The sequence below is a fragment of the Sapajus apella genome, unplaced genomic scaffold, assembly GCF_009761245.1.
Source record: "Sapajus apella isolate SASKATOON/1434 unplaced genomic scaffold, GSC_monkey_1.0 scaffold2, whole genome shotgun sequence".
NCBI lineage: Eukaryota > Metazoa > Chordata > Mammalia > Primates > Cebidae > Sapajus > Sapajus apella.
The window spans coordinates 10,442,448-10,468,538 of record NW_022436942.1 but is presented as its reverse complement, the minus strand read 5'-3'; the positions used below and the strand labels follow the sequence as shown (position 1 = coordinate 10,468,538).

At 38.2% G+C, this 26,091-nt stretch overlaps 1 protein-coding gene across 13 annotated transcripts in view; it reads right to left on the bottom strand.

The window, feature by feature from the left end:
- The window catches only part of GRIP1 (glutamate receptor interacting protein 1), a 702,506-nt gene that overhangs the window by 118,576 nt on the left and 557,839 nt on the right, over positions 1–26,091 (bottom strand). For all 13 annotated transcript variants that reach the window (XM_032284375.1, XM_032284413.1, XM_032284348.1 and 10 more), the window contains one exon: positions 1,055–1,202. In XM_032284375.1, coding sequence (XP_032140266.1) covers positions 1,055–1,202 — 148 coding nt within the window. The remainder of the gene's footprint in view (positions 1–1,054; positions 1,203–26,091) is intronic.

Sequence of the window (26,091 nt, the reverse complement as noted above, 5' to 3'; positions counted from 1 at the left end):
AGAAGACGAGATTTTTCTTACCAGAAGTTGTAAAATAATTTATTAGATGAAAAGATAGTCTTTTTTTATTTCCCCTTTTACCTTACGAGTATAAAATATTAATTAGAAAAAAGAAATTTCATTTTTATTGTGGCATTGAAACGAATGATGTGTTAAGAGACCCCTGGAGGTTGTAAAATCCTAAGATTAACATGCTATGAGAGTACAGGACTTTCTAAAAGTATTGTAAAAATATTTTTTAAAGTACTGTTTTATTTATTTAAGAAACAAGGAAATCAGATTTTATGGTAGCAGGATTTAATTGTCAACAATTCAGGAAAACCCATGATTGCTCTGCATGGGGTTTAATAAAGATCTACTCAGTTACCCTACATTAAGAATAGGCTAGTGCCCTAGGACACAGTAAGAAAACTTGCTTAGTTGCTTATTATTATTTTTTCTTACTATTGCTAAGGGCCACGCTAAACATCTGGATGAGGTGATGTGACATGGCAGGTGGCTGACACATAGGCGAATTTTTAAGTCCTACAACAGCAACTCCCTTCTTTCTGTGAAACTTGTATAAGTGGGCAAGAGAGCTGTGTGTGTATGTATGTGTCTATGCATGTGTATATGTGTATTACAACTGTGTGTGTACATATGTGTATATGTGTGTGTATACAGATATATATACACACACACACACATATATATGTATAAAATTGCACACATACAATTTTGAAAAGTAGGCACTTTCTTTCTTTCTTTGAGACAGAGTTTTGCTCTTATTGCCCAGGCTGGAGTGCAATGGTTTGGCTCACTGCAATCTCTGCCTCCCAAGTTTAAGTGATTCTCGCGCCTTAGCCTCCCAAGTAGCTGGGATTACAGGCACTTGCCACCATGCCCAGCTAATTTTTTGTATTTTTAGTAGAGATGGGGTTTCACCATGTTGGCCAAGCTGGGCTCGAACTCCTGACCTCAGGTGATCCACCCACCTTGGCCTCCCAAAATGTTGGGGTTATAGGAGTGAGTCACTGTGCCCAGCTGAAAAGTAGGCACTTTCTACAATACTTACCTGTCTGCAATACTTGCAGATTTGATTTTGTCTATGACAATGACTTGTTTGTTACAGCACATCGAGGTAGTTAGGGCAACCCCAAGGCTGGCACCAGGAGTTTTGGCAACTTCGACTAGTAGTGGCCCAGATGCTGTTGCCACAGAATCTGTCAAAGAACAAATTTCAGAAAATAAAACAAATAAGCAAACAGACAAAAGGAAAAGATTAAGGATATCAGTTTGGTGTTAGTCTGCTAATTTTATCACTGAAACTTAGGTTTCCCTCCATATAATATCCCCACAGCCAATGATAAATTCTTAGGCCACCTCTTAACACACCTGTTCCATCCAGCTTGTATCATATTAATGTATGTGAAAAGTTATCTCTTCAGTGAGATTTTAAGGTTCATATCACTTGGGATAACATTTCATGTACCTTTATCGCCTCCACAGTGCTTGGCACAATGCCTGGCATGTACTAGGTCTCTCAGTAAAGGCTTTCTAAATTAATTACTTAATTCAATAAATTATCTTAGCACCTACCATGACTAAATAGATGGATGGATGGATGAATGAATGGATGAAAGGATGGATATAAAGAAGAAAAGAAGGAAATAAAGAGGAGGAAGGGAGGGAGAAAGGACAGAAGGATGGGTGGGTGGATGAATAAAAGAATGCGAGATGGACGGAGGAGGAAGAATAGGTAGATAGATGAATAGAAGAATGTATAGTTGGATGATGTCTCTAATTAGCCAAGTAGTAGGAATGGTACAGTAAGTTGAACTTGTAAAGATTTTGGGTCTTTCCCTCCTCTGGACCTGAATGACCTTCCTCTCAAGCATAACTTTATATAACTTCTTCTCAAGCATAACTTTATTTTTGCTTGGAATACTGTTCCTTTAACTCCTGATAACATTTGTGGACTCAATGCAAATAGCAATTCCTTGGAAAGCCTAAGTCATAATTTGGTAAGATGCCTCTTACATGTGCTTCTATAGCCTGCTCTATTCCTGCCGTTGTAGCATACATTGCACTGATTCATCGTGACTAGTATGGAAGACATGCCTGTGTTCTTTGCCAGACTGTAAACATCCTTGAAGGCAGAAACTATGTCTGGCCAATCACAGCAGAGGGAGAAACTATGTCTTGTCAATCACAGCATTCTCAGTGCCTCGTATAATGATTAGCACGTCGGAGGTATGTCACTAATAGTTGATGAATGAATGCATGAACAAATGAGAAAGCTCATGATGTTGCTTACGGCTCAGATGAGCCAAATGACACAAGGAAAAGTGCCTGGAACACGGAATTAAAACATCTGCATTCAATTCTCATTTTCACAACATTTGTGTCATGGTATCTAAGACAAGACTAGTTACTAAAATTTTCTCTTTTTTTTTTTTTTGTATTTTGACAAAGTTGACAATAACAATACTAAAATGTTCTAAACCTGCTTGCTTGTAACATATAAAATGAAACATCTTCCATAGTGTTTATTAAAACCAAACCAATGAATAAAGCACTTTGTTACATATATAGGATATTTTCATTATTGATATATTATGATCTCAAGCTTTTGAGTCATCTCATTTTTCAAGACTGCATATTGGTCTGCAATCTTTTTCTAATTTTCTGCCGATGTTTGACACTGCATTAATACAATTTTGCCTTTCTGCAAGAACATTTTTATCATGAAGGCCTCACTCAGATATAGTGAACTAGGAAATCTGTATTCCTATTGCTAAAGCTCAGGCAATATGCACTGACTCATGAAGCTGAAAGGTCCATGGGAGAGAGCCATCTTCAGTTTCAGATAAAATATTTCTTAAATAAATATGACAACATCCAGGCCAACAACATAAATATCTAGTGCTAAGGATTCTTGTATATAGTATTAACACTATATTTCCTAACTGACTGTTAAGATTGAATGTTAGTCCTTAAAAAGGTTAAGAGACCATTAGGGCCTATACCTCTCCTTGTCAATTTCAGAGCAGTTTCATTAATAATATCTGCAAGGAGCCAAAGGTCTTACAATCTACTAAGAGGAGTTTTTGGCTCTGGAGTGTTATAACTACCCCAGAGCCTATGGTTGACTTGCCAATGAGCTTAACTATGGTGGACGCTACTCTTTGGTCTTGCTCACCTTGCTGTTTTAGTTCCCCTCATCTCCTGACATTAGACTAGGGCCAGTGACAATGTCCTGGCTTCTCTCTTTCCCTCTCCCTCATTTGCTGCTTTGTTTTCTCCAGAGTCTCACCTGGTCATTATGCATTTTACCTTACTCTTATCTTGGAGTTTTCAGTGAGTGGGCTCCATGGCTATGTGCAATGGTAGTTTGCACCTCAAGTGCCTCAGTCAAGAAACCCTAGTAAAGAATCCTCGTCAGTCCCTGTAGCCTCTATTTTAGTTGTCCTTCTATCACTAAGGTGGTTAATTTTGCCTACCTCTCAATTGCAACGTAGATCCATGGCTGAGCCCAGTGCACACAAGTGATGCCTCTGGTTCCACCCCCAGCAGCCAGCCACCATCCTTCTGTTCCTTAAGCATGCCCCATAGCAACCTTTTTCTGCTCGGGCCAAACCCCCACATGAGCTCTGGCCTAGCAAAGCCTTTTCTCACATTACCTTTCTACAAGTTTAAAATGACTAATTTTGATTTCTCAAACTCACTTTCCATAGTCTTGTTGAATTTTAATAGGTATGTTTGTGGGGTGATGATCACTTAACGTTTTTCTCCTCATGGTTTTGTCATATCTAAAGACAAATTTATTTTGTTTAACAGGTGAAAGTGATAAAGTTTCTAGGTTACTTATTACTTAATCTCTTTTAGAAATGACAGAAACTGCTAGGTGTTCCCTGGTATCTCATCTTTCCTTCTTTTGTCAGTAACAGGGTTTCTAAGTTTTAGCTGATCAAATGGCTGCTAAGAACTACATTTCCCAGCCTCCCTTGCAGCAAGGTGTAGCCATAGGACCAGGTTTCAGCCAATGGGAAGTGAGATGTGGCATGTTCCAAGATGTGCTCTTTATTATCATTATTATTATTATACTTTAAGTTCTGGCATACATGTGCAGAATGTACAGGTTTGTTACATAAGTATACATGTGCCATGGTGGTTTGCTGTATCTATCACCCTGTCATCTACATTAGGTAATTCTCCTAATGCTATCCCTCCCCTATCCCCTCACCCTCTACTATCCCTCCCCTAGTCCCCCACCTCCCAACAGGCCCTGGTGTGTGATGTTCCCCTCCCTGTGTCCATGTGTTCTCATTGCTCAACACTCACTTATGAGTGGGAACATGCGGTGTTTGGTTTTCTGTTCTTGTGTCAGTTAGCTGAGAATGACGGTTTCCAGCTTTATCTATGTCCCTGTAAAGGACATGAAGCCATCCTTTTCATGGCTGCATAATATTCCATGGGATATATGTGCCACATTTTCTTTATGGATGTGCTCTTAAAAGGAATGGCTGTGCCCTCCTTTCCTTCATTTCCCCCTTGCTGGTGAAATATGGATTCAGAACTAGCAAGCCATCTTCAACCATGCAGAGTAGGGCATCAAGCTATGAGATAGATGGAGCCTACGTTCCTAAAATCTTCAGGGATTTCATAATCTCTTGAGAAAGAAATTTCTATCATATTTATGCAAGCATTGTCAGTTTGGGTCTTTGATACAATGACTGAAATGGTATTCCAATACATCTTTTCATTTGAGAGGATTGCTCCAATGTATCTGTCTTGAACTATTATTATAAGAAGTGGCTATTTATAAGTAGGCATTTGAAGAAGTAAATGTTATAAAACTAGAAAGAATCATTACCAAATACCCAAAGTATTTACTTTTTAAAAAAGTATTAAATCATGATTAAACATGAGAGTGTTTAAAGAGGTCATTGGGATATTCAAATGGTATGTAAATATAAACCCTTAAGTTACCTTTTTTTTTTTTTTTTTTTGCTGGCCTGTACATTTGTCAAGGAATTAAAACCTATGTTCTTGTGTGGTTTTAATGATCCAGTGATCATAAAGAATTAACATGAAACTGTTCTGGTAGAAAGCAATGATAAGAGTAGGAGAAGAAGTTTAGGAAAAGGATGCCAGATCCTCTGCCATCATTAATTTAGAGGGCAAGAGACAGAGCATCCACAGCTCCTCTAGTACACTTCTGTGACTGGAAACTAGAATAAGTCTCTCTTCAAGTACAACTTGTCTTGTTAAGGCTTAAAAAAACAACAAGTGCAGTATTTCCATTTGGGGGATGCAAATATGCAATTAATGAATCTCTTTTAAAACTTAAAGTAGAAAGCTTCACAGTTCTGAGGCAAGATTAATTTAAAGTCATGGTTAAGGGAAGAGGCAGTGTGGTGCTACACAGGGCTCAAGGCTGGAGCTGAGGACCAGCTACAGGGTGTTTCTTGCTACATCATCAACTCACCATGTGGCCAGAGCTATCGTCTCCCTGCTTGTAAAATGAAGAGATTTCAACAAAAGTTCCCCAGTCATGACAATCTATGAATCTACAGAGAAATAATGATGCCAGTAGCTAGCCAGAGAGTTAAGGAAGGTTAACCCACTTTATGAAAATATACAGTAGCTGGAATCTAAATTCCAGTATCCTACAAATCAATAGAAGAGATGAGCTTCTAGATAGAAAAGTGATTCTAGATAACTGATGTTTATCAAGGTGAGATGAAAATTGTCAGACCTTTAAATATTTGGATGACAATAATAATATCTTTTAAAGATTGAGTTTGGAGGGATGGCTTCCACCTTCAAAAAGACATCACATATTATGCAGCTTTCACATTATGAAGTTTCCAGGGCACAACTACAACTTTCTAGCGAGACGACATCATAATAAGGTCCTAATCTAACTAACCAGAAAAAAAAATGATGAAGAAAATAGGGTTCTTATCTCATGAAAGACAATCAGGACTTACTGACAACAGTTTACAGAACATGAGTTCAGTCTTGTATTCTTTCACCTCAGTAGCCCACAGTTTCGCTTACATTGGTCACACTTAAATCCAGCTCACATCATTCCCCCAAGCTCCTACTGTCACTTAGAACAACTTTTGGATGTGTCCTAGGCACACTGACACATGTCCTATACTGAAGAGTGAGACCACCCTGCTTCACTGCAGGTCTCCCTCACCAGTGATGGGTTCATGCTGTACTCCATCACATAAACCAGAAACCCAGGAGCCATCTCTGGCTCCATCTTCTCCCACACCCTTACAAATTCCTCTTGATTTTACCCCCAAGTAGTTCTCAATTTTAACCTTTCTTTCCATTTCCATGATCACCATTTTAGTCCAAGTTACCATCATCTGATTTCCCCACATACTTTCATGCCCTTTACCTTCCCCAATCCAGAGTGATCCTTTGAAAGTAAATATCTCATCACGTTAATCCCACACTTAAAACCTCTCCACAGCTGTTCTTGTAACAAAGCACAGATTCTTTTTTTATTTGAGATCTATCTATCTATCTATCTTTCTTTTTTTTTTGTCCCATTTATTTATTTTATTGCATTTTAGGTTTTGGGGTACATGTGAAGAACATGCAAGATTGTTGCATAGGTACACACATGGCAGTGTGATTTGCTGCCTTCTTCCCCTTCACCTATATCTGGCATTTCTCCCCATGCTATCTCTACCCACCCCCCACCCCCCCACCCCTCTCCCATTTCCCCCCAACAGACCCCAGCGTGTAGTGCTCCCCTCCCTGTGTCCATGTGTTCTCATTGTTCAACACCCGCCTATGAGTGAGAACATGTGGTGTTTGATTTTCTGCTCTTGCAAAGCACAGATTCTTAACGCGGTCTACAAGGACCTTCATGATCTGGCTTTTGCTTCTCTTACCAGTTTTATCTTCCACCATTCTGCCCTGCTTCTCTCTGCTCCAGTCCTGAGCTCCTATTTTAGTTATTCGAAATGCTGTCAGTCCCTGCTATAGTTCCTTCATTTATGTTATTTTCTCTACCCAGAATGCCCACTTCTTCCTATCCTTTCCTTCACCTACTTTTTTTTTTTTTTAACAACTGCTCTGCTCAAATGTCACATCCTCAGGATTACTGCTCTGACCTGCAAACTATGTCAACCTGCCCATTATACACTTAAATAGAACCCTATGTGAATACAGTGGACACCAGGAAGAGGACATTGTCTGGCTCTAGAAGAATCTATCAGACTTGCTCATCTGCAGAAGACTCTGAGCAAATTGTGTTGACTGACAGCTAGACAGAACAACAAGATAAAGTATGCTGTTTAAGTCAGGGTCCCAGCAAGAAACACATGATACACTCGAATTAGGATAACTTGAGAAGAGTTTAATAAAGGAACAATTTAGAAAGGTATGAGAATAGGGAAACTACAGGGGATGATAAAGCACTTTGGGGACAGAAATAATAGGGACCATACACTACTAAGTCTGAAGAGGTGAAGAATAGAACTGTGAGTAGAACCAGAATTCAGAAAGGCCTATGTGCTGAGCGCTCCTTGACATGAGCTGGGACCTTAGGTCAAGGGACCAATTTCAGTGAACCCACAAGGAAGAAGCCAGGGGAGTAATACTCTTCATCATTGTCCTCCCTCCCTCTGATCCACTACCATGATTCTCTATTAGCCAAACTCAACTGGAAGCCAGAGGGCTTGAGAGCCCATAGCGTCAGCCACAGAGGTCATGGCAGAGCAGCAAGAAGGGTGGCGAGTGGCTCTGGAGGTGAAAAGGAGTATATCCTTACTTGTGTAATATCTCTACTCATCTTTACACAAAAATCATGAGGCTGTTTGCTTGAAATAAGTAATATAAGGAAACAACCAGGAAGGAAGAGTCTACAAATGCTGTACCACAAGGGTTAATAGAGGTGCAGTTTGATTGCACTGCCAGCATGACACTCAACTATAAGTAAATCCATAGGTACAGAAAGTAAAAGTACAATTAGTAGTTGCCAGGGTTGGGGGGAGGTGAAAATGAATGCTTCATGGATATAAGGTTTCCTTTTAGGATGGTAAAGTGTGCTGGAGTTAGACAGGGGGGATATTTGCACAACTCTGTGAATGTACTAAGTGCCACTGAATTGTATCTTTAAAATGATTAACTGTATGTTATGTGAATTTTGCTCTAATAAAAAAATGACTCAATTTCCCAGCAACCAGAACAATAAAGGAAACATAATCAATTATGCAGCTCTCACTATTGGAAAGGAGGAAGTCTACTAGTCCCTATGGTGGAAATAAAGATGATTCTAGTAGGGAGCTCTAAAAGGTATCTCTCCAATGGGCTTTTATATATAGATAGTGGTAACTGATATAATGGATAATGCCCTCAATACATTTTATGATAGGATGCAGAGGTGGTTTCCAACAGCTGTTCCTTGATCAAGGTTGAGGCATAAGATTAAAAAGAAAACCAGTGATAGTATCTCTAGAATGGGACGAGATAATATATTGGTCAACTTGATCTAAAGGCTGATCCCAGGGTAAACAGACTGAATGTCTCTTGGGATCTGTCCTAGATGTCAATCTTTTCTCTCACAGATTTTGAACAGAAGCTGGATATTAGACAATTCAAGGAAGTTCCCTGTGATGAGACACTGGTATGCTGGCATTTACACAGATGACTTGGACCAGATCCATATGCTTTGGGCATCAGATGAATCAGGAGCAGCATTAATGCACTATCAGGAGGTTGGGGAAGCCTAATTGTATTCTTGCTAGGATAGAAGGCGGTCCACCTCATAGTCCCACAGAAGGGGACTTTCTATAACTTCAGGCTAAGTCATCACTCATGCAACAACATGAATTTAAAAAATATATTTACTAACTGCCAACTATATGCCATGCATATTGAAAGGTATTTGGTATTCAAAGATGAACATTTATTATTCCTTCTTTTCTTCTTGTGACCCCTTGGAATCCCGTGCCAAGAAGGAAGGGGGTGGTGTTGAACTCCTGGATTCCACTATAGAAATATATTCTGTTGAATCTCATGAAGTTTCTAGTTACTTTTTTCTTTTTAACACACTGTTTGTAACTCTTCTCCCCCTACCCAATGAAATCTTTAATATAGTATGGTCAAAATGCTTATAAAAATATTGAGTTATCTGGTGGCTGGCAAGATGGCCAAATAGGAACAGCTCCAATCTACAGCTCTCAGCAAGATCAACACAGAAGATGAGTGATTTATGCATTTCCAACTGAGATATCCATCTCATTGTGACTGGTTAGACACTGGGTGCAGCCCACAGCCCACTGAGGGCAAGCCAAAGCAGAGTGGGGCGTCACCTAACCTGGGAAGTGAAAGGGGTCGGGGAGCTCCCTACCCTAGCCAAAGGAAGCTGTGAGGGGCTGTGCCTTGAGGAATGATGCACTCCGGCCCCAGATACTACACTTTTCCCATGGTCTTTGCAACCCACAGACCAGGAGATTCCCTCTAGTGCCTACACCACTAGGGCCCTGGATTTCAAGCACAAAATTGGGCAGCTGTTTGGGCAGACACTGAGCTAGCTGCAGGAGTTTTTTTTCCACACCTCAGTGGCGCCTGGAATGTTAGTGAGACAAAACAGTTCACTCCCCTGGAAGAGGGGCTGAAGCCAGGGAGCCAAGTGGTCTAGTTCAGTGGATCCCACTGCCATGGAGCCTAGCAAGCTAAGGTCCACTGGCTTAAAGTTCTCATTGCCAGCACAGCAGTCTGAAGTCAACCTGGCATGCTGGATCTTGGTGGGGGAAGGGGCGTCCACAATTATTGAGGCTTGATTAGGTGGTTTTCCCCTCATGGTGTAAACAAAGCCACTGGGACATTTGGACTGGGTGGAGCCCACCCCAGCTCAGCAAGGCCACTGCAGCCAGACTGTCTCTCTAGATTCCTCCTGTCTGGGCATGGCATCTCTGAAAGAAAGGCAGCAGCCCCAGTAAGGGGCTAATAGATTACACTCCCATCTCCCAGGGACAGAGCACCTGGGGGAAGGGGTGGCTATGGCCGAAGCTTCAGCACACTTAAATGTTCCTGCCTGCTGGCTCTGAAGTAAGACGCAAATCTCCCAGTACAGCACTTGAGCTCTGCTAAGGGACAGACTGCCTCCTCAAATGGGTCCCTGACCCCCATGCCTCCTGACTGGGAGACACCTCCCAGCAGGGGTCAACAGACACCTCATACAGGAGAGCTCCAGCTGGCATCTGGCTGGTACCCCTCTGGGACAAAGCTTCCAGAGGAAAGAACAGGCAGCCACTGGTGATATTCAGACAAACAGGGTCTGGAGTGGACCTCCAGCAAACAACAGCAGACCTGCAGCAGAAGGGCCTGACTGTTAGAAGGGAAGCTAACAAACAGGAAGGAATAGCATCAACATCAACAAAAAGGATGTCCACACAGAAACCTCACCCAAAAGTCACCAACATCAAAGACCAAAGGTAGATTAATACACAAAGATGAGAAAAATCCAGGGCAAAAAGGCTAAAAATTCCAAAAAACAGAATGCCTCTTCTCCAAAGGATCGTAACTCCTCGCCAGCAAGGGAATAAAACTGGACAGAGAATGAGTTTGATGAATTCACAAAAGTAGGCTTCAGAAGGTGGGTAATAACAAACTCCTCCGAGCTAAAGGAGCATATTTTAACCCAATGCAAGGAAGCTAAGAACCTTGAAAAAAGATTCAGCCCTGGACCAAGTGGACCTAATAGACATCTACAGAACTCTACATACCAACTCAGCAGAATATACATTCTTCTCAACACCATATCACATCTGTTCTGAAATTGACCACATAATTGGAAGTTAGCAAATGCAAACGAATGGAAATCATAGCAAACAGTCTCTCAGATTACGTAGCAATCAAATTAGAACTCAGGATTAAGAAACTCACTGTAAACCACACAACTACATGGAAACTGAACAACCTGGTTCTGAATGACTACTGGGTAAATAATGAAATTAAGGCAGAAATAAATAAGTTCATTGATAATAATGAGAATAAAGACATAATGAACCAGAACCTCTGGGATGCAACTAAAGCAGCGTTTAGAGGGAAATTTATAGCACCAAATGCCCAGAGGAGAAGGCAGGAGAGATCTAAAATCGACACCCTAACATCACGATTTAAAAAAACTAGAAAAGCAAGAACAAACAAATTCAAAAGCTAGCAGAAGACAAGAAATAGCTAAGATTAGAGCAGAACTCAAGAAGATAGAGACATAAAAAACCCTTCCAAAAATCAATGAATCCAGAAGCTGGTTTTTTGAAAAGATTAACAAAATAGATGGACCACTAGCCAGACTAATAAAGAAGAAAAGAGAGAAGAATCAAATAGACAAAATAAAAAATGATATAGAAGATATCACCACTGATCCCTCAGAAATACAAACTACCATCAGATAATACTATAAATGCCTCTATGCAAATAACTTAGAAAATCTAGAAGAAATGGAGGAATTCCTGGGCACATATGTCTTCCCAAGACTAAACCAGGAAGAAGTTGAATCCCTGAAGAGACCAATAACAAGTTCTGAATTTGGGGCAATAATTAATAGCCTACCAACCAAAAAAGCTCAGGACCAGATGAACTCACAGCCGAATTCTATCAGAGGTACAAAGAAGGGCTGGTACGATTCTTTCTGAAACTATTCCAAACAAGAGAAAGACAGGGACTCCTCCCTAACACATTTTGTGAGGGCAGCTATTAATCTGATACTAAAACCTGGCAGAGACAAAACAAAAAAAGAAAATTTCAGGCCAATACCCCTGATGAACATCAATGTAAAAATCCTTGATAAAATACTGGCAAACCAAATCAAGCAGCACATCAGAAAGCTTATCCACCATGATCAAGTTGGCTTCATCCCTGGGATGCAAAGCTGGTTCAATATATGTAAATCAACAAACATAAGCAATCACATAAATAGAACCAATGGCCAAAACCACATGATTATCTCAATAGATGCAGAAAAGGCTTTCAATAAAATTCAACACCCCTTTGTGCTAAACACTCTCAATAAACTAGGTATTGATGGAACGTATCTCAAACTAATAAGAGCTATTTATGACAAACCCACAGCCAATATCATACTGAATGGGCAAAAGCTAGAAGCATTCCCTTTGAAAACTGGCACAACACAACGATGCCCTCTCTCACCACTGCTATTCAATACAGTATTGGAAGTTCTGGCCAGGGCAATCAGGCAAGAGAAAGAAAGAAAGCGTATTCCAATAGGAAGAGAGGAAGTCAAATTGTCTCTGTTTGCAGATGACATGATTATATATGTAGAAAATCCCATTGTCTCAGTGCAAAATCTTGTTAAGCTGATAAACAACTTCAGCAAAGTCTCAGGATACAAAATCAATGTGCAAAAATTATAAGCATTCCCATACACCAATAATGGACAAACAGAGCCAAATCATGAGTGAACTCCCATTCATAATTGCTACAAAGAGAACAAATTACCTAGAAATACAAAGACCTCTTCAAGAACTACAAACCACTGCTGAAGGAAATAAAAGAGGACACAAACAAATGGAAAGACATGCCATGCTAATGGATAGAAAGAATCAATATTGTGAAAATGGCCATACTGCTCAAAGTAATTTATAGATTCAGTGCTATCCCCATCAATCTATCATTAACTTTCTCCACAGAATTAGAAAAAACTACTTTAAATTTTATATGGAACCAAAAAAGAGCCCGCACAGCCAGGACAATTATAAACAAACAAACAAACAAACAAGCTATAGGCATCCTGCTACTTCCCTTCAAACTATATAACAAGGCTACAGTAACCAAAACAGCATGGTACTGGTCCAAAACAGGTATATAGACCAATGGAACAGAACAGAGGCCTCAGAAATAATGCCACACATTTACAGCCATCTGATATTTGACAAACCTGACAAAAATGGGGAAAGGATTATTTATTTAATAAATGGTGCTGCAATAACTGGCTAGCCATATGCAGAAAACTGAAACTAGACCACTTCCTTACACCTTATATAAAAATTAACTCAAGATGGATTAAAGACTTAAACATAAGACCTAAAACCATAAAAACCCTAGAAGAAAACCTAGGTAATACCATTCAGGACATAGGCATGGACAAAGACTTCATGAGTAAAACACCAAAAGCAATGGCAACAAAAGCCAAACTTGACAAATTTGATCTAATTAAGCTAAAGAGCTCTGCACAGCAAAAGAAATTATCATCAGAGTGAACTGGCAGCCTACAGAATGGGAGAAAATTTTTGCAATCTATCCATCTGACAAAGGGCTAATATCCAGAATCTACAAAGAACTTAAATTTACAAGAAAACAAAACAAAACAAACAAACAAACAAACAAAAAACAGCCCTATCAAAAAGTAGGCGAAGAACAGATACTTCCCAAAAGAAGCATTTGCACAGTCAAAAAACATTTGAAGAAAAGCTCATCATCACTGGTCATTAGAGTAATGCAAATCAGAACTACATTGAGATAGTATCTCATGCCAGTTAGAATGGTGATCATTAAAAAGTCAGGAGACAACAGATGCTGGAGAAGATGTGGGGAAACAGGAACACCTCACACTGTTGGTGGGAGTGTAAATTAGTTCAAACATTGTGGAAGACAGCATCGTGATTCCTCAAGAATCTAGAACCAGAAATGCCATTTGATTCAGCAATCCCATTACTGGGTATATATCCAAAGAAATATAAATCATTCTACTATAAAGACACATCCCCACTTATATTTGTTGCAGCAGTGCTCATAATAGCAAAGACTTGGAACCAACCCAAATGCTCATCAGTGATAGACTGGATAAAGAAAATGTGGCATTTACACTGTGGAATACTATGTAGCCATAAAAAGGATGAGTTCATGGCCTTTGCAGGGACATCGATGAAGTTGGAAACCTTCATTCTCAGCAAACTAACACAGGAACAGAAAACCAAACACCACATGTTCTCATTCATAAGTGGGAGCTGAACAATGAGAATACATGGACACAGGGAGGGAACATCACACACCAGGGCCTGTTGGGGTCTTGGGGGCTAGGGCAGGGATAACATTAGGAGAAATACCTAATGTAGATGACAGGTTGATGGGTGCAGCAAACCACCATGGCATGTGTATACCTATGCAATAAACCTGCATGTTCTGCAAATGTATCCTAGAAATTAAGATATAATAATAAAAATATTGAGCTATCTAATATGATATAATTTCCAGGTTTCTAGAAAAATTACTCAAGCATGTCAAAAATTCCACAGAAGTTACTGATGCTCCTTGTCCATAAGGGTTACAGAAAGCAATTATTATTAACAAATAACTACAGTGATAAGTGTCAAGGTAATGGCAGTTACAGTCAAACTTCTGGGCATCTGATGAAGCCGAGCCTGATGAGCTGGCATGGCTGGGATGACCTTATTAGATGAGATAGAATTTGATCAGAATGCTTCTCATCTGACTTTATGTTAATAGACTCTAGGAGAACAACAAAATTATTTTAGCAAGTACTGCTTTACAGCATTACCCATGTGGCAGTTACTTTCTGCATCACAGAAGGGGATCTACAAATGTTAATGTTTAATTGATCATCAGCCTTTTCTGGCAATTGCTTTTCATAATATATGTTTCCTCACAACAACATCAAGCAGCTCATACTGCCTTGTGGTATAAAGCCTGTTTCCCTAGCTGCCACCCAGTTCCATTCATAGAGGGATATATTAAAAGCAGGATTCCAAAAGCCCTGGCTTTATTCCAAGATGTCTAACAAGATGCATAGGAAAAGTAAAGGCAGGCAGACAGGCTGGATGAATGAGGCACCCTTTTTTAAGAAAATGCAAGAGAAAAATTGGAGTGCGTCAAAATGAGAAAAAAATAAACAGAGGAAAAATCAGGAAGAAATAATCAAGAGCCCATCCCTAGACAGAAGATTAGTTTATCCTGCTGAAATGAAGCATGGTCGAGAAAACTGGATGATACAGATATAAATTATTCATGGTTAAAGACATCTCAGTCATTAAGATATTTACACCATGACTGTAGTCCATGCGTGCTGTGTTGATTTATGGGCTACATAATTACAGAAGATATGCTGATGACTGTTTGCATGGGAAACACTCTGGATTTTTATTTTGTTAATCAGTTTTCCCACTTCTGAGTCCTGCATTTCAATCAAAGTGCAAGGCTTGATTAGAACCTCCCGGGGATAGTGAGAAGGCCGTGCATGGTAATATCAGCTTTGCCTGCTTTACATTCCTTCAGATAAAAAAGTACGTTTTGGGGGCCTTTCAACTTACTCATTATTCAACAGTATTTTTATTAATGATATCCTATTCATATACTACTAATAATAATTTCAATCTTTTTTCAGATAAACTAAACCCCAATACATTCTTTAAAGTATTTTTTAAATTGCCGATTTAACTTTTTTCTATTGAAATAGAGTGCTTGGGAAAGACTCACATAAAAGTGCACTTTCCAATGCTCAAATAAGCTTCATCTTAAATCCTAACTTTTCCCTAGGGAGTTAAAGGAGACACAGCATGATTATTTACTGTATTGCAAGAAGAGTACAAAGCAAGTGAAACTCAGTAACTCGTCCCATGCTAATTTGAGTTTGCATAAAATATGACTGATGATTGACTCCGGCTCTGCATCAGACTCACCCTGATAATTGTATTAACTCTGGAATAACTTGACCTCTCATTTTACATGGCAGATTTTTTTCGGTACCCTGCTTATCAGGTTATACTATTTAAAAAAATTTTTATGGAAGTATATCAACATGCAGAGAATGCATAAATCATAAGTTTACAGCTTGATAAATTTTCATAAAGTGAATATATCTGTGTAACCACACCAAGACCCAGAAATAGAACATTAACAGCATCAAATAATCCCCCCACTTCTTTAAATTGCTCCCCATCCAAAAGATAACTATTATCCTAACTTCTAATAGAGTAAGTTGTTTTGCTTATTCTTTTCCTTTTTAGAAATACTATTTAAACTCTTTTTTGGCTTCTTTTGCACAATATTAGGATTGTAAGAGTCATGCATATTATTAGGGGCAATTTATTATAATTACTATGTTGTATTTCATGAGGTGACCCATGCTATAATTCATCCATTCTATCTAGGTTTTTTTGGGTTTTGGCTATTACAAATATTTGTGCTATGCTATGCACAATGGCCAAGATGTGAAATCAATCTAAGTGTCTATTGATGATGATGAATGAAGAAAATGTACATTATGAAATATTATTCAGCCATGAAAAAGAATGAAATCCTGTTATTTGTGGCAACATGGATGAGCCTGGATGATACTACGTTAAGTGAAATAAGCCAGGCACAGAAAGACAAATATTAGATGGTCTCATTTATATGTGGGCACTAAAAAAATTGATCTCATGGAGGCAGAGAGTAGAGTGGTGGTTCAGAGGCTGGGAAGGAGAAGGGGAGGGGTGTGAAAAGAGGTTGCTTAGTGGGTACAAAATACATTTAGATAGAAGGAATAAGTCCTAGTGTTTGATAGCACAACAGCGTGACTATAGTTATCAGTTTATTGTCTACAGTATTTCAAAATAGCCAGGAAAGAATATTTAGAATGTTCTCAACACAAAGAAATGATAAATGTTCTAGGTGATGGACAGGTATCCCAACTACCCTAAGTTGATCCTTATACACTCTATGCATGTATCAAAATATCATGTGTATCCTATAACTATGTACAATTATTATCAGTAAAAAATACTGCTGCTATGAACATTCTAGTTGTCTTTTGGTGAGCATGGGTATGCATTTCTGTGGAAACCACAACTAGGATTGGAATTGTGTCACAGGGTATGCATACGCTTAGCTTCAGGAGATACTGTCGAAGAGGTTTTCTAAAGAGTTATATGAATTTGCTGTCCCACCAGCAGGGAAGGAGAATTCCAGTTGCTCCATACTATTTACCACCTCTTGTTGTGCTCAGTCTTTTCCACTGTAGCCATTCAGTTGAGGTTGTCATGGTAACACATTGTGGTTTCAATTTGCATTTTCCTGATGACTAATGTAGTGGAGCAATTTTTCATACACTTATTGGCCATTTGAATATTCTCTTTTATGAATTGTCTGTTCAGATCTTTTCCCTGATTTTCTGTTAGGTTGTCTGGCTTATTGCTTTGTGAAAATTTGAATACCATATATAATATTTAAAAAAACTTAAATAATTTAAAAAATTAAAAAAAAATTTAAAAAATATATTCTAGTATGAGTCATTGTTGAATATGTGATTTGCAAATATATTTTCCTCCCTCTGTGACTTATCATTTCAATGATTAATGGTGTTATTTAATGATGAGAAGTTCTAGATTATTTATATTATGGTTATACTTTATATGTTCTGTTTAAGAAATCTTTGCTTACTATAAAGTTATGGTGATGTTCTCCTATATTTTTTCTACAGGTTTTATTATTTAATTTTATATTTAGACAAGGAATCCTCTGAAACTGATTTCTATGTGTTGTGATGGGTAGAGTCAAGATATATTTTTCTCCACATGGATATAACTGATCCATCATCATTTTTTGAAAGGACTATTTTTTTCTCATTGCATTGCAATGTCATCTGTGTCACAAATCAGATGAATATATATATATATATATATATATATATATATACACACACACATATATATATACACACATACACACACACTCACACACAATTAGTATATATTCATATGTATCACTCATATTTATGAATAGATGTGTATGTATATATACATGTGTGTGTGTGTTTTCTGGATACTCTGTCTTTTCTTCTTGTGCCTGTACCACACTGTCTTCATTACTTCAGCTTTTTAATAGATCTTAATATCTAGGAGTATAGGTTCTTCAATTTTTTTGTTGTTCTTTAAGACTGGTCTGACTTTCTTGACCTTTTATAGCATGGTTTTACCATGTATTTAATTCAGGGAAAAGTAAAGCTCAGTAACTAAGGGAGTTTAGGCCCTTGCCAAGGGAATAATAATATATGAAATAATCATGAGAATTTATGTGACAGGTTTCAGTATTAAATTTGACAGACATCATTTTTATATATATATTTAAATATACTCTGTAGAATACTAATAAAAGTCTTCCAACTTAAATTTCTAAGGCCTCAATGCTGTTCCATGTAGCCAATGATAGTTTTCAAATTTTTAAAGCAGAGGATAAGGTTTGGCTCTCTGTCCCAACCCAAATCTTATCTTGAATTGTACTCCCATAATTCCCATATGTTATGGGAGGAACCCAATGGGAGATAATTGAATCATGGGGGCGGTTTCCCCCATACTGTTCTAGTGGTAGTGAATAAGTCTCACGAGATCTAAGGGTTTTATTAGGGTTTCCACGTTTGTGTCTTCCTCATTCTTTTTTTTGCCATCCATGTAAGACGGGACTTGCTCCTTCTTATCTTCCACCATGATTGTAAAGCTTCCCCAGCCAAATGGAACTGTAAGTCCAGTTAAATCTCTTTTGTAAATTGCTCAGTCTTGGGTATCTCTTCATCAGCAGTGTGAGAACAAACTAATACAGCAGACAATAAGAAAAAGCAGGTCTCATTTTTTTCTTTTTTTGAGTGAGGGTCTCACTCTGTCACCCAGGCTATAGTGCAGTGGTGTGAACATAGCTCACTGCAGCCTTGAACTCCTGGGCTCAAGTGATCCTCCCATTTTAGCCTATTGAGTAGCTGGCACCACACGTGTGCACCAGCACATCCAACTAATTTTTAAACTTTTTATAGAGACAGAGTTTCACCATGTTGCCCAGGCTGGTCTCAAACTCCAGACTTCAAGTGATCCTCCCACCTCAGCCTCCCAGGGTGCTGGGATTACAGGTGTGTGTCACTGTGCTTGGCACAACATTTCTTAAAGGTCTTTCTGAGCTCAGACATAGTGCTGGGGGAACACTTGTACACACCATCATGGCCCTCATTGCACAAGCTGTGGAAGCCTCTACTTCCACTGTCAGTACTAATGTAAAGATTTTTTAAAACGGGCCATACAGGTCATCTATAAAGCAAAGCCCATCAGACTAACAGTGAAACCCTCAGCAAAAACCACACAAGCCAGAAGAGACTGGGGACCAATATCTGACACTTTTAAGGAAAAGAATTTTCAACCCAGAATTTTATATCTGGCCAAACTAGACTTCATAAGCAAAGAAGAAATAAGGTCTTTTTCAGACAAGCAAATGCTGAGGGAATTTATCACCACCAGGCCTGCCTTGCAGAAGAGCACTAAACATGGACAGGAAAAACCATTACCAGCCACTACAAAAACACATCAAAATACACAGACAAGTGATACTATGAAGCAACCACATAAACAAGTCTGCAAAATTGCCAGCTAGTATCATGATGACAGGATCAAATTAACACATAACAATACTAACTTTAAATGTAAATAGGCTAAATACCCCAATTAAAAGACACAGAATGGCAAGCTGAATAAAGAGCTAAAACCCATGGTATGCTTTCTTCAAGAGACCCATCTCATGCGCAAAGACACACATAGGCTTAAAATAAAGAGATGTAGAAAAATTTACCAAGGAAACAGAAAACAGAAAAAAGCAGGGTTTGCAATCCTAGTCTCTGACAAAGCAGCCTTTAAACCAATAAAGATCAAAAAAGACAAGGCCATTACATAATGGTAAAGGGTTCAATTCAACAAGAAGAGCTAACCTTCTTAAATATATATGCACCAAATACAGGAGCATCCAGATTCATAAAGCAAGTTCTTAGAGACCTACAGAGAGACTTAGACTCCCACACAATAATAATGGGAGATTTTAACACCTGGCAGCCAATATTAGACAGATCACTGAGACAGAAAATTAGTGAAGATATTCAGGGCTTGAACTCAGCTCTGGATCAAGTGGACCTGATAGATTTCTACAGAACTCTCCATGCAAAAATAATACAAAATATACATTTTTCTCATTGCCACAAGATACTTACTCTAAAATTGATCACATAATTGGAAGTAAAAAACTCCTCAGCAAATGCAAAAAAACTGAAATCATAACAATCTCTCAGACCATAGCACAATCAAATTAGAACTCAATATTAAGATATTCACTAAAAACCACACAACTACTTGAAAATTGAACAGCCTGCTTCTGAGTGACCCTTGGGTAAATAAAATTGAGGCAGAAATAAAGAATTTCTTTGAAACTAGCGAGAACAAAGAGACAATGTACTAGAATCTTTGGGATGTAGCTAAAGTAATGTTAAGAAGAAAATTTATAACATTAAACATCCACACCAAAAACCTAGCAAGAACTCAAGTTAACAACCTAACATCACAACTAAAGAACTAGAGAACCAGGAGCAAACAAACCCCAAAGCTAGCAGAGGACAAAAATAACCAAGATCAGAGCTGAACTGAAGGAGACAGAGCTGTGAAAAACTCTTCAAAAAAATCAGTGGATCCATAAGCTGCTTTTGAAAAATGTAATAAAATAGACCATTAGGTAGGTTAATAAAGAAGAAAAGAGAAGAATCAAGTAAACACAATAAGAAATGATAAGGGGGATATCACCACTGACCCCCACGAACAACTATCAGAGAATACCATAAATACCTCTAAGCATATAAACTAGAAAATCTAGTAGAAATGTATAAATTCCTGGATGCATACACCCTACCAAGACTGAACCAGGAAGAAACTGAATCCCTGAATAAACCGCTAACAAGCTCTGAAATAGCCTACCAACCAAAAACTGCCCAGGACCAGACAGATTCACAGCTGAATTCCACTAGAGGTACAAAAAAAGAGCTAGTACCATTTTTACTGAAAGTATTCCAAAAAATTGAAGAGGAGGGGCTTCTTCCTAACTCATTCTATGAGACCAGCATTATTTGGATACCAAACCCCGGCAGAGATACAACAAAAAAAGGAAATTTCAGGCCAATATCCTTGATGAACATCAATGCAAAAATCTTCAACAAAATAAATACAAGCTAAATCCAGCAGCACATCAAAAGGCTTATCCACCATGATCAAGTTGGCTTCATCCCTGGGATGCAAGGTTGTTTCAACATATGCAAATCAATAAATGTGATTCATCATATAAACAGAACTAAAGACAAAAACCACATAATTATTTCAACAGATGTAGAAAAGGCCTTCAACATCTCCTCATGCTAAAAATTCTCAATAAACTAGGTATCAAAATCAAATACCTTATAATAATAAGAGCCATCTATGACAAACCCATGCCCAATATCATACTGAATGGGTAAAAGCTAGAAGCATTTACCTTGAAAATCAGCACAAGACAAGGATGCCCTTTCTCACCACTCCTACTCAATATAGTATTGGAAGTTCTGGCCAGGGAAATCAGGCAAGGGAAAGAAATAAAAGGTATTCAAATAGGAAGAGAGAAGTCAAATTATCTTTGTTTGCAGATGACATGATGCTGCACTGAGAATATCCCATCGTCTCAGTCCAAAAGCTTCTTAAGCTGATAAGCAACTTCAGCAAAGTCTCAGGTTACAAAATCAATGTGCAAAAATTGCTAACATTCCTATATATCAACAATGAATCTCTTTGATTTGGCAAGCAGAGAGCCAAATCATGAATCAGCTCCCATTCGCAATTGCTACAAAGAGAATAAAATACCTAGGAATACAGCTAATAAGGGAAGTGAAGGACCTCTTTAAGGAGCACTACAAACCACTGTTCAAGGAAATTAGAGAGGACAAACAAAATTTTTTTCAAAAGTCCATGTTCATGGATAGGAAGAATCAATATTGTGAAAATGGTCATACTGCCCAAAATAATGTATAGATTCAATGTTATTCCCATTAAACTAACATTAACATTCTTCACAGAATTAGAAAAAAATATTTAAAAATTCACATGGAACCAACAAGGAGCTGTATAACCAAAATAATTCTAAGCTAAAGAACAAAGCTGGAGGCATCATGCCACCCAACTTCAAACTATACTATGAGGCTACAGTAACCAAAAACAACACGGTACTAGTACAAAAACAGACACATAGACCAATGGAACAGAGTAGAGTACTCAGAAATAAGATCACACACCTACAACCATTTGATTTTCAACAAACCTGACAAAAACAACCAATGGGGAGGGATTACTGATTTAATAAATGGTGCTGGGTAGACATATACAGAAAATTGAAATTGGACTTCTTTCTTACACCTTATACTAAAATTAACTTAAGATGGATTAAAGACTTAAATATAAAACCCAAAACTCCATAAATCCTAGGAGAAGACCTAAGCAATACCATTCAGGACATAGGCACAGACAAAGATTTCAGCCAAAAGCAATGGCAACAAAAGCAAAACTTGAACAAATGGAATCTAATTAAACTAAAGAGCTTCTGCACAGCAAAAGCTATCATCAGAGCGAACAGACAATCTAGAAAATGGGAGAGAATTTTTGCAATCTATACATCTAACAAAGTTCTAATATCCAAAATCTATAAGAAACTTAAACAAGTTTATAAGAAAACAAACAACCACATTAAAAAGTGGGCAAAGGACATAAGCAGACATTTCTAACAAAAGACATTCATGTGACCAACAAACATATGGAAAAAAAGCTCCACATCACTGATCATTAGAGAAATGCAAATCAAAACAACAATGTGATACCATCTCAGATCAGTCAGAATGGTGATTATTAAAAAGTCAAACAATGGATGCTGGCAAGCTTGCAAAGTAAAAGAATGCTTTTACACTGTTGGTGGGAATGTAAATTGATTCAACCATTGTGGAAGACAGTGTGGGAATTCCCCAAAGACCTAGAGGCAGAATTATCATTTGACCCAGCAATTCCATTACTGTGTATATACCCAAATGAATGTGAATTATTCTATTATAAAATCTATGCACATGTATGTTCACTGCAGCACTATTCACAATAGCAGATACATGGAATCAACCCAAATGCCCATCAATGATAGACTGGATAAAGAAAATGTGTACATATATACCATGAATACTATGCAGCCATACAAAGGAACAAGATCATGTCCTTTTCAGGGACATGGTTGGAGCTGGAAGCCATTATCCTCAGCACAGTAACACAGGAACAGAAAAACCAAATACTGCACGTTCTCATTTATAAGTGGGAACTGAATGATTATTACACATGGATACCTGAGGAGGAACAACACACACTGGGGCCTGTCAGAATGGTGGGGCCTGGTGGAAAGAGAGAGCATCAGAAAGAATAGTTTATGGATCTGGGCTTAATACCTAGGTGATAGGATGATTGGTGTAGTAAACCACCATGGCATATGTTTACCTGTGTAACAAATCTGCACATCCTACATGCACCCCTGAACTTAAAAGTTGAAGAAAAAAATAAAAACAAAAAGAAAAAAAGAGGACATAATTCTTTGAGGATCAATCTTACAGGAACTCAAATTTTATGTTTGTCATTTACTTTAAAAGTTTATGTTAACCATTTACATTAAAAAGTGTAAATAGTCAAAACAATCCAGTATTTAAAGTGACAAATACCAATGGAAAGGTGAAAATACTTGCCACCAAAGTAAAAAATTCTCTGCCCTACCTGTTAAAATGATTTAGCATATTATACATGGTGGCCACGCAACCATCACATTCCCTATTATCTTTCTACAGAAAGTCGGATTTCTCCTCAATTGAAAAATAGTCACTGTTAGATTTTTCTGGGCTGGATAAGTGATTCACAGAAAAAATGGAATGAATCTCCATCAGGCTTTGCTGAGGCAGAGAAACTGTTTAAGCAGCAGCAAGTGTGTGCCAGCCTGAAAAAGAATTCCTACTACTTAGATTCTTAACCTACCAAGACTGGGAAGGAACAGCCAGGGAGAGTGAACGGCTCAACAGCAAGATGCAAATACTTTGGCATCTTGCGCTGGAGTTGGCTTTATGTTTCAGTTAAAAAAAAAAGTATACTAGTTCTTTCAGAACCAGATCTGAAAGGAGACAAATGAATACCAACCACTCAGATATCCTAAAAGCCAATTTACTTGGGAGTTGCCAAAAATGTACTTTGAAATATTTAAGGCATCTATATTTCTGACCGACCTCTTGGTTTTTATAGGAGGTAAACATAAAATTTAAAACCAAATACTACTAGATGAAAGTACCGGTCTAAAGACAGGGCTAGATTGAAAAAAAAGAACAACAACTTGACGATTATGTATGAAAATAACCAATGTCTGTCAACTGGGAAGCCTGACCAGGGAATCAAGAGAACCAAGGCACTGAGAGGAACCAGCTGGGACCGGCATGACTGCTGGGTAGAAGTAATAAGCACACAGTCCAGCATCTTGAATTCAGTGAGTCCTTGATAAATGTGCATTTATTAATCATAAAATAAATGAAATTTCCAATTAGAAGAATTTGACATATAGCTAGAAGGGATAGCAAATAAGTTGAATGTCAGAATCAAAGAATTTAGACTGGTTAGGCTGGACATGGTAGCTCACACCTGTAATCCCAGCATTTTGAGAGGCCAATGCAAGTGGATCATTTGAGGTCAGGAGTTCAAGACTAGCCTGGCCAATGTGGTGAGACCTTGTTTCTACAGAAAATATAAAAATTAGCTGGATATGGTGGCAGGCACCTATAATCCCAGCTACTTGGGAGGGTGAGGCAGGAGAATCACTTGAACTCAGAAGGCAGAGGATGCAGTGAGCCGAGATCATGCCACTGTACTCCAGCCTAGGGGACAGAGACTCTGTCTCCCAAAAAAAAAAAAAAAAAAAAAAAAATTTGGATGGGCTAGAATGATGGGTGAATATTTTCAAATTACTATTTAATATGCCTTAAATTGAGTTTACAAAGTGCTTACACATACATCATGTCATTCTCTTGCTCACAAAACCCCTCTGGGATAGGCCTGGGCATTTTAAATGCTCTGTTGATGATTCTGATGTTCAGTAAGAGTTGATAACTACTACTTTAGACTGTAGGATGGCTTGGGAGTGAGTTACTTGTTATTAGAGGATCAAAGAGAGTTTGGTAAGGAGATCCTGAAGGCCTCCTAGCACTGTAGAGTGTTCCAAGTAATGATGATGATATTCAATTATTGTGGTGTGTTAACGACTTTGCACATCACCATGTCCAGGGAGCTGTATATGCTTTCAGAAGCATGTTTTAAACATCGTATTTTCAACTGTGCAATGAGACAGGTCTTCTGTAGGCATCTGTTTTTTGACTAGGTTTTAGACAGCAAGGGTATTTGAAAATGATAAATAGCACTTTATGCCACTGTAAGATATACTACCACTAACAGAAATTGGGGCAACTGCTGAAATACTTTATAAGACCGAAATAGAAAACTTTCCTAAAGTGGTACACAGAAGGAAGAGTCAAGTAGTTCTCTGGAGAGCTTGACCTATGGAGTCCAACTACATGCAGAGCATATTTTGCCATGTCCATAGAATTAAAGAAGGTCAGAGACTTAGCTAAAGGGCAAGAGTTAACAGATTGTTTCATTTTAAACCTTCATTATAGAACCTTGATTTTAATGATGGCACTACGGGATCACTCGTGATACCTTTATTATGTTAAAAAGTGAACACAGACTCTAAACTGGGAGTAAACCTGTGTTCCTTTTCCTGGGTTGCTTATACCTCTCCTCTCTTCTGAGGAAAGCTGGATTCTAACACTTTATTATGAAAATCTGGGCAGCACGTGTAGTGCCTGGGAATCAGTGAAGATGCCTCTGGGTGTATGTAAAAAAGGAGGTAGGAGATTCCAGGAAAAGTACGCTTTACTCCCTTAGGCTGAGTAGATTTACCATAACTTGAATCAATAAAAATACCTGAATGATTAAACAAGAATGGATAATTAATTAATTGTCTCACTTTCTTCCTTCTTACTCAGAACTCTCTTAGGTGTTTGACATTAAATATTTGATGCTCTGGGATTTTCTTTTGGGAAGGCTCAATAACGTACTTAAACCTAAAAATACTATATTTTAAATAATAAGATTCTACTTTTATTTTTAAACACTCTGTTAAGACTTCTGTTTTTGTAAGAATATTAACTGAGTCTTATACTTCAAATGCAAAATCTTAAAT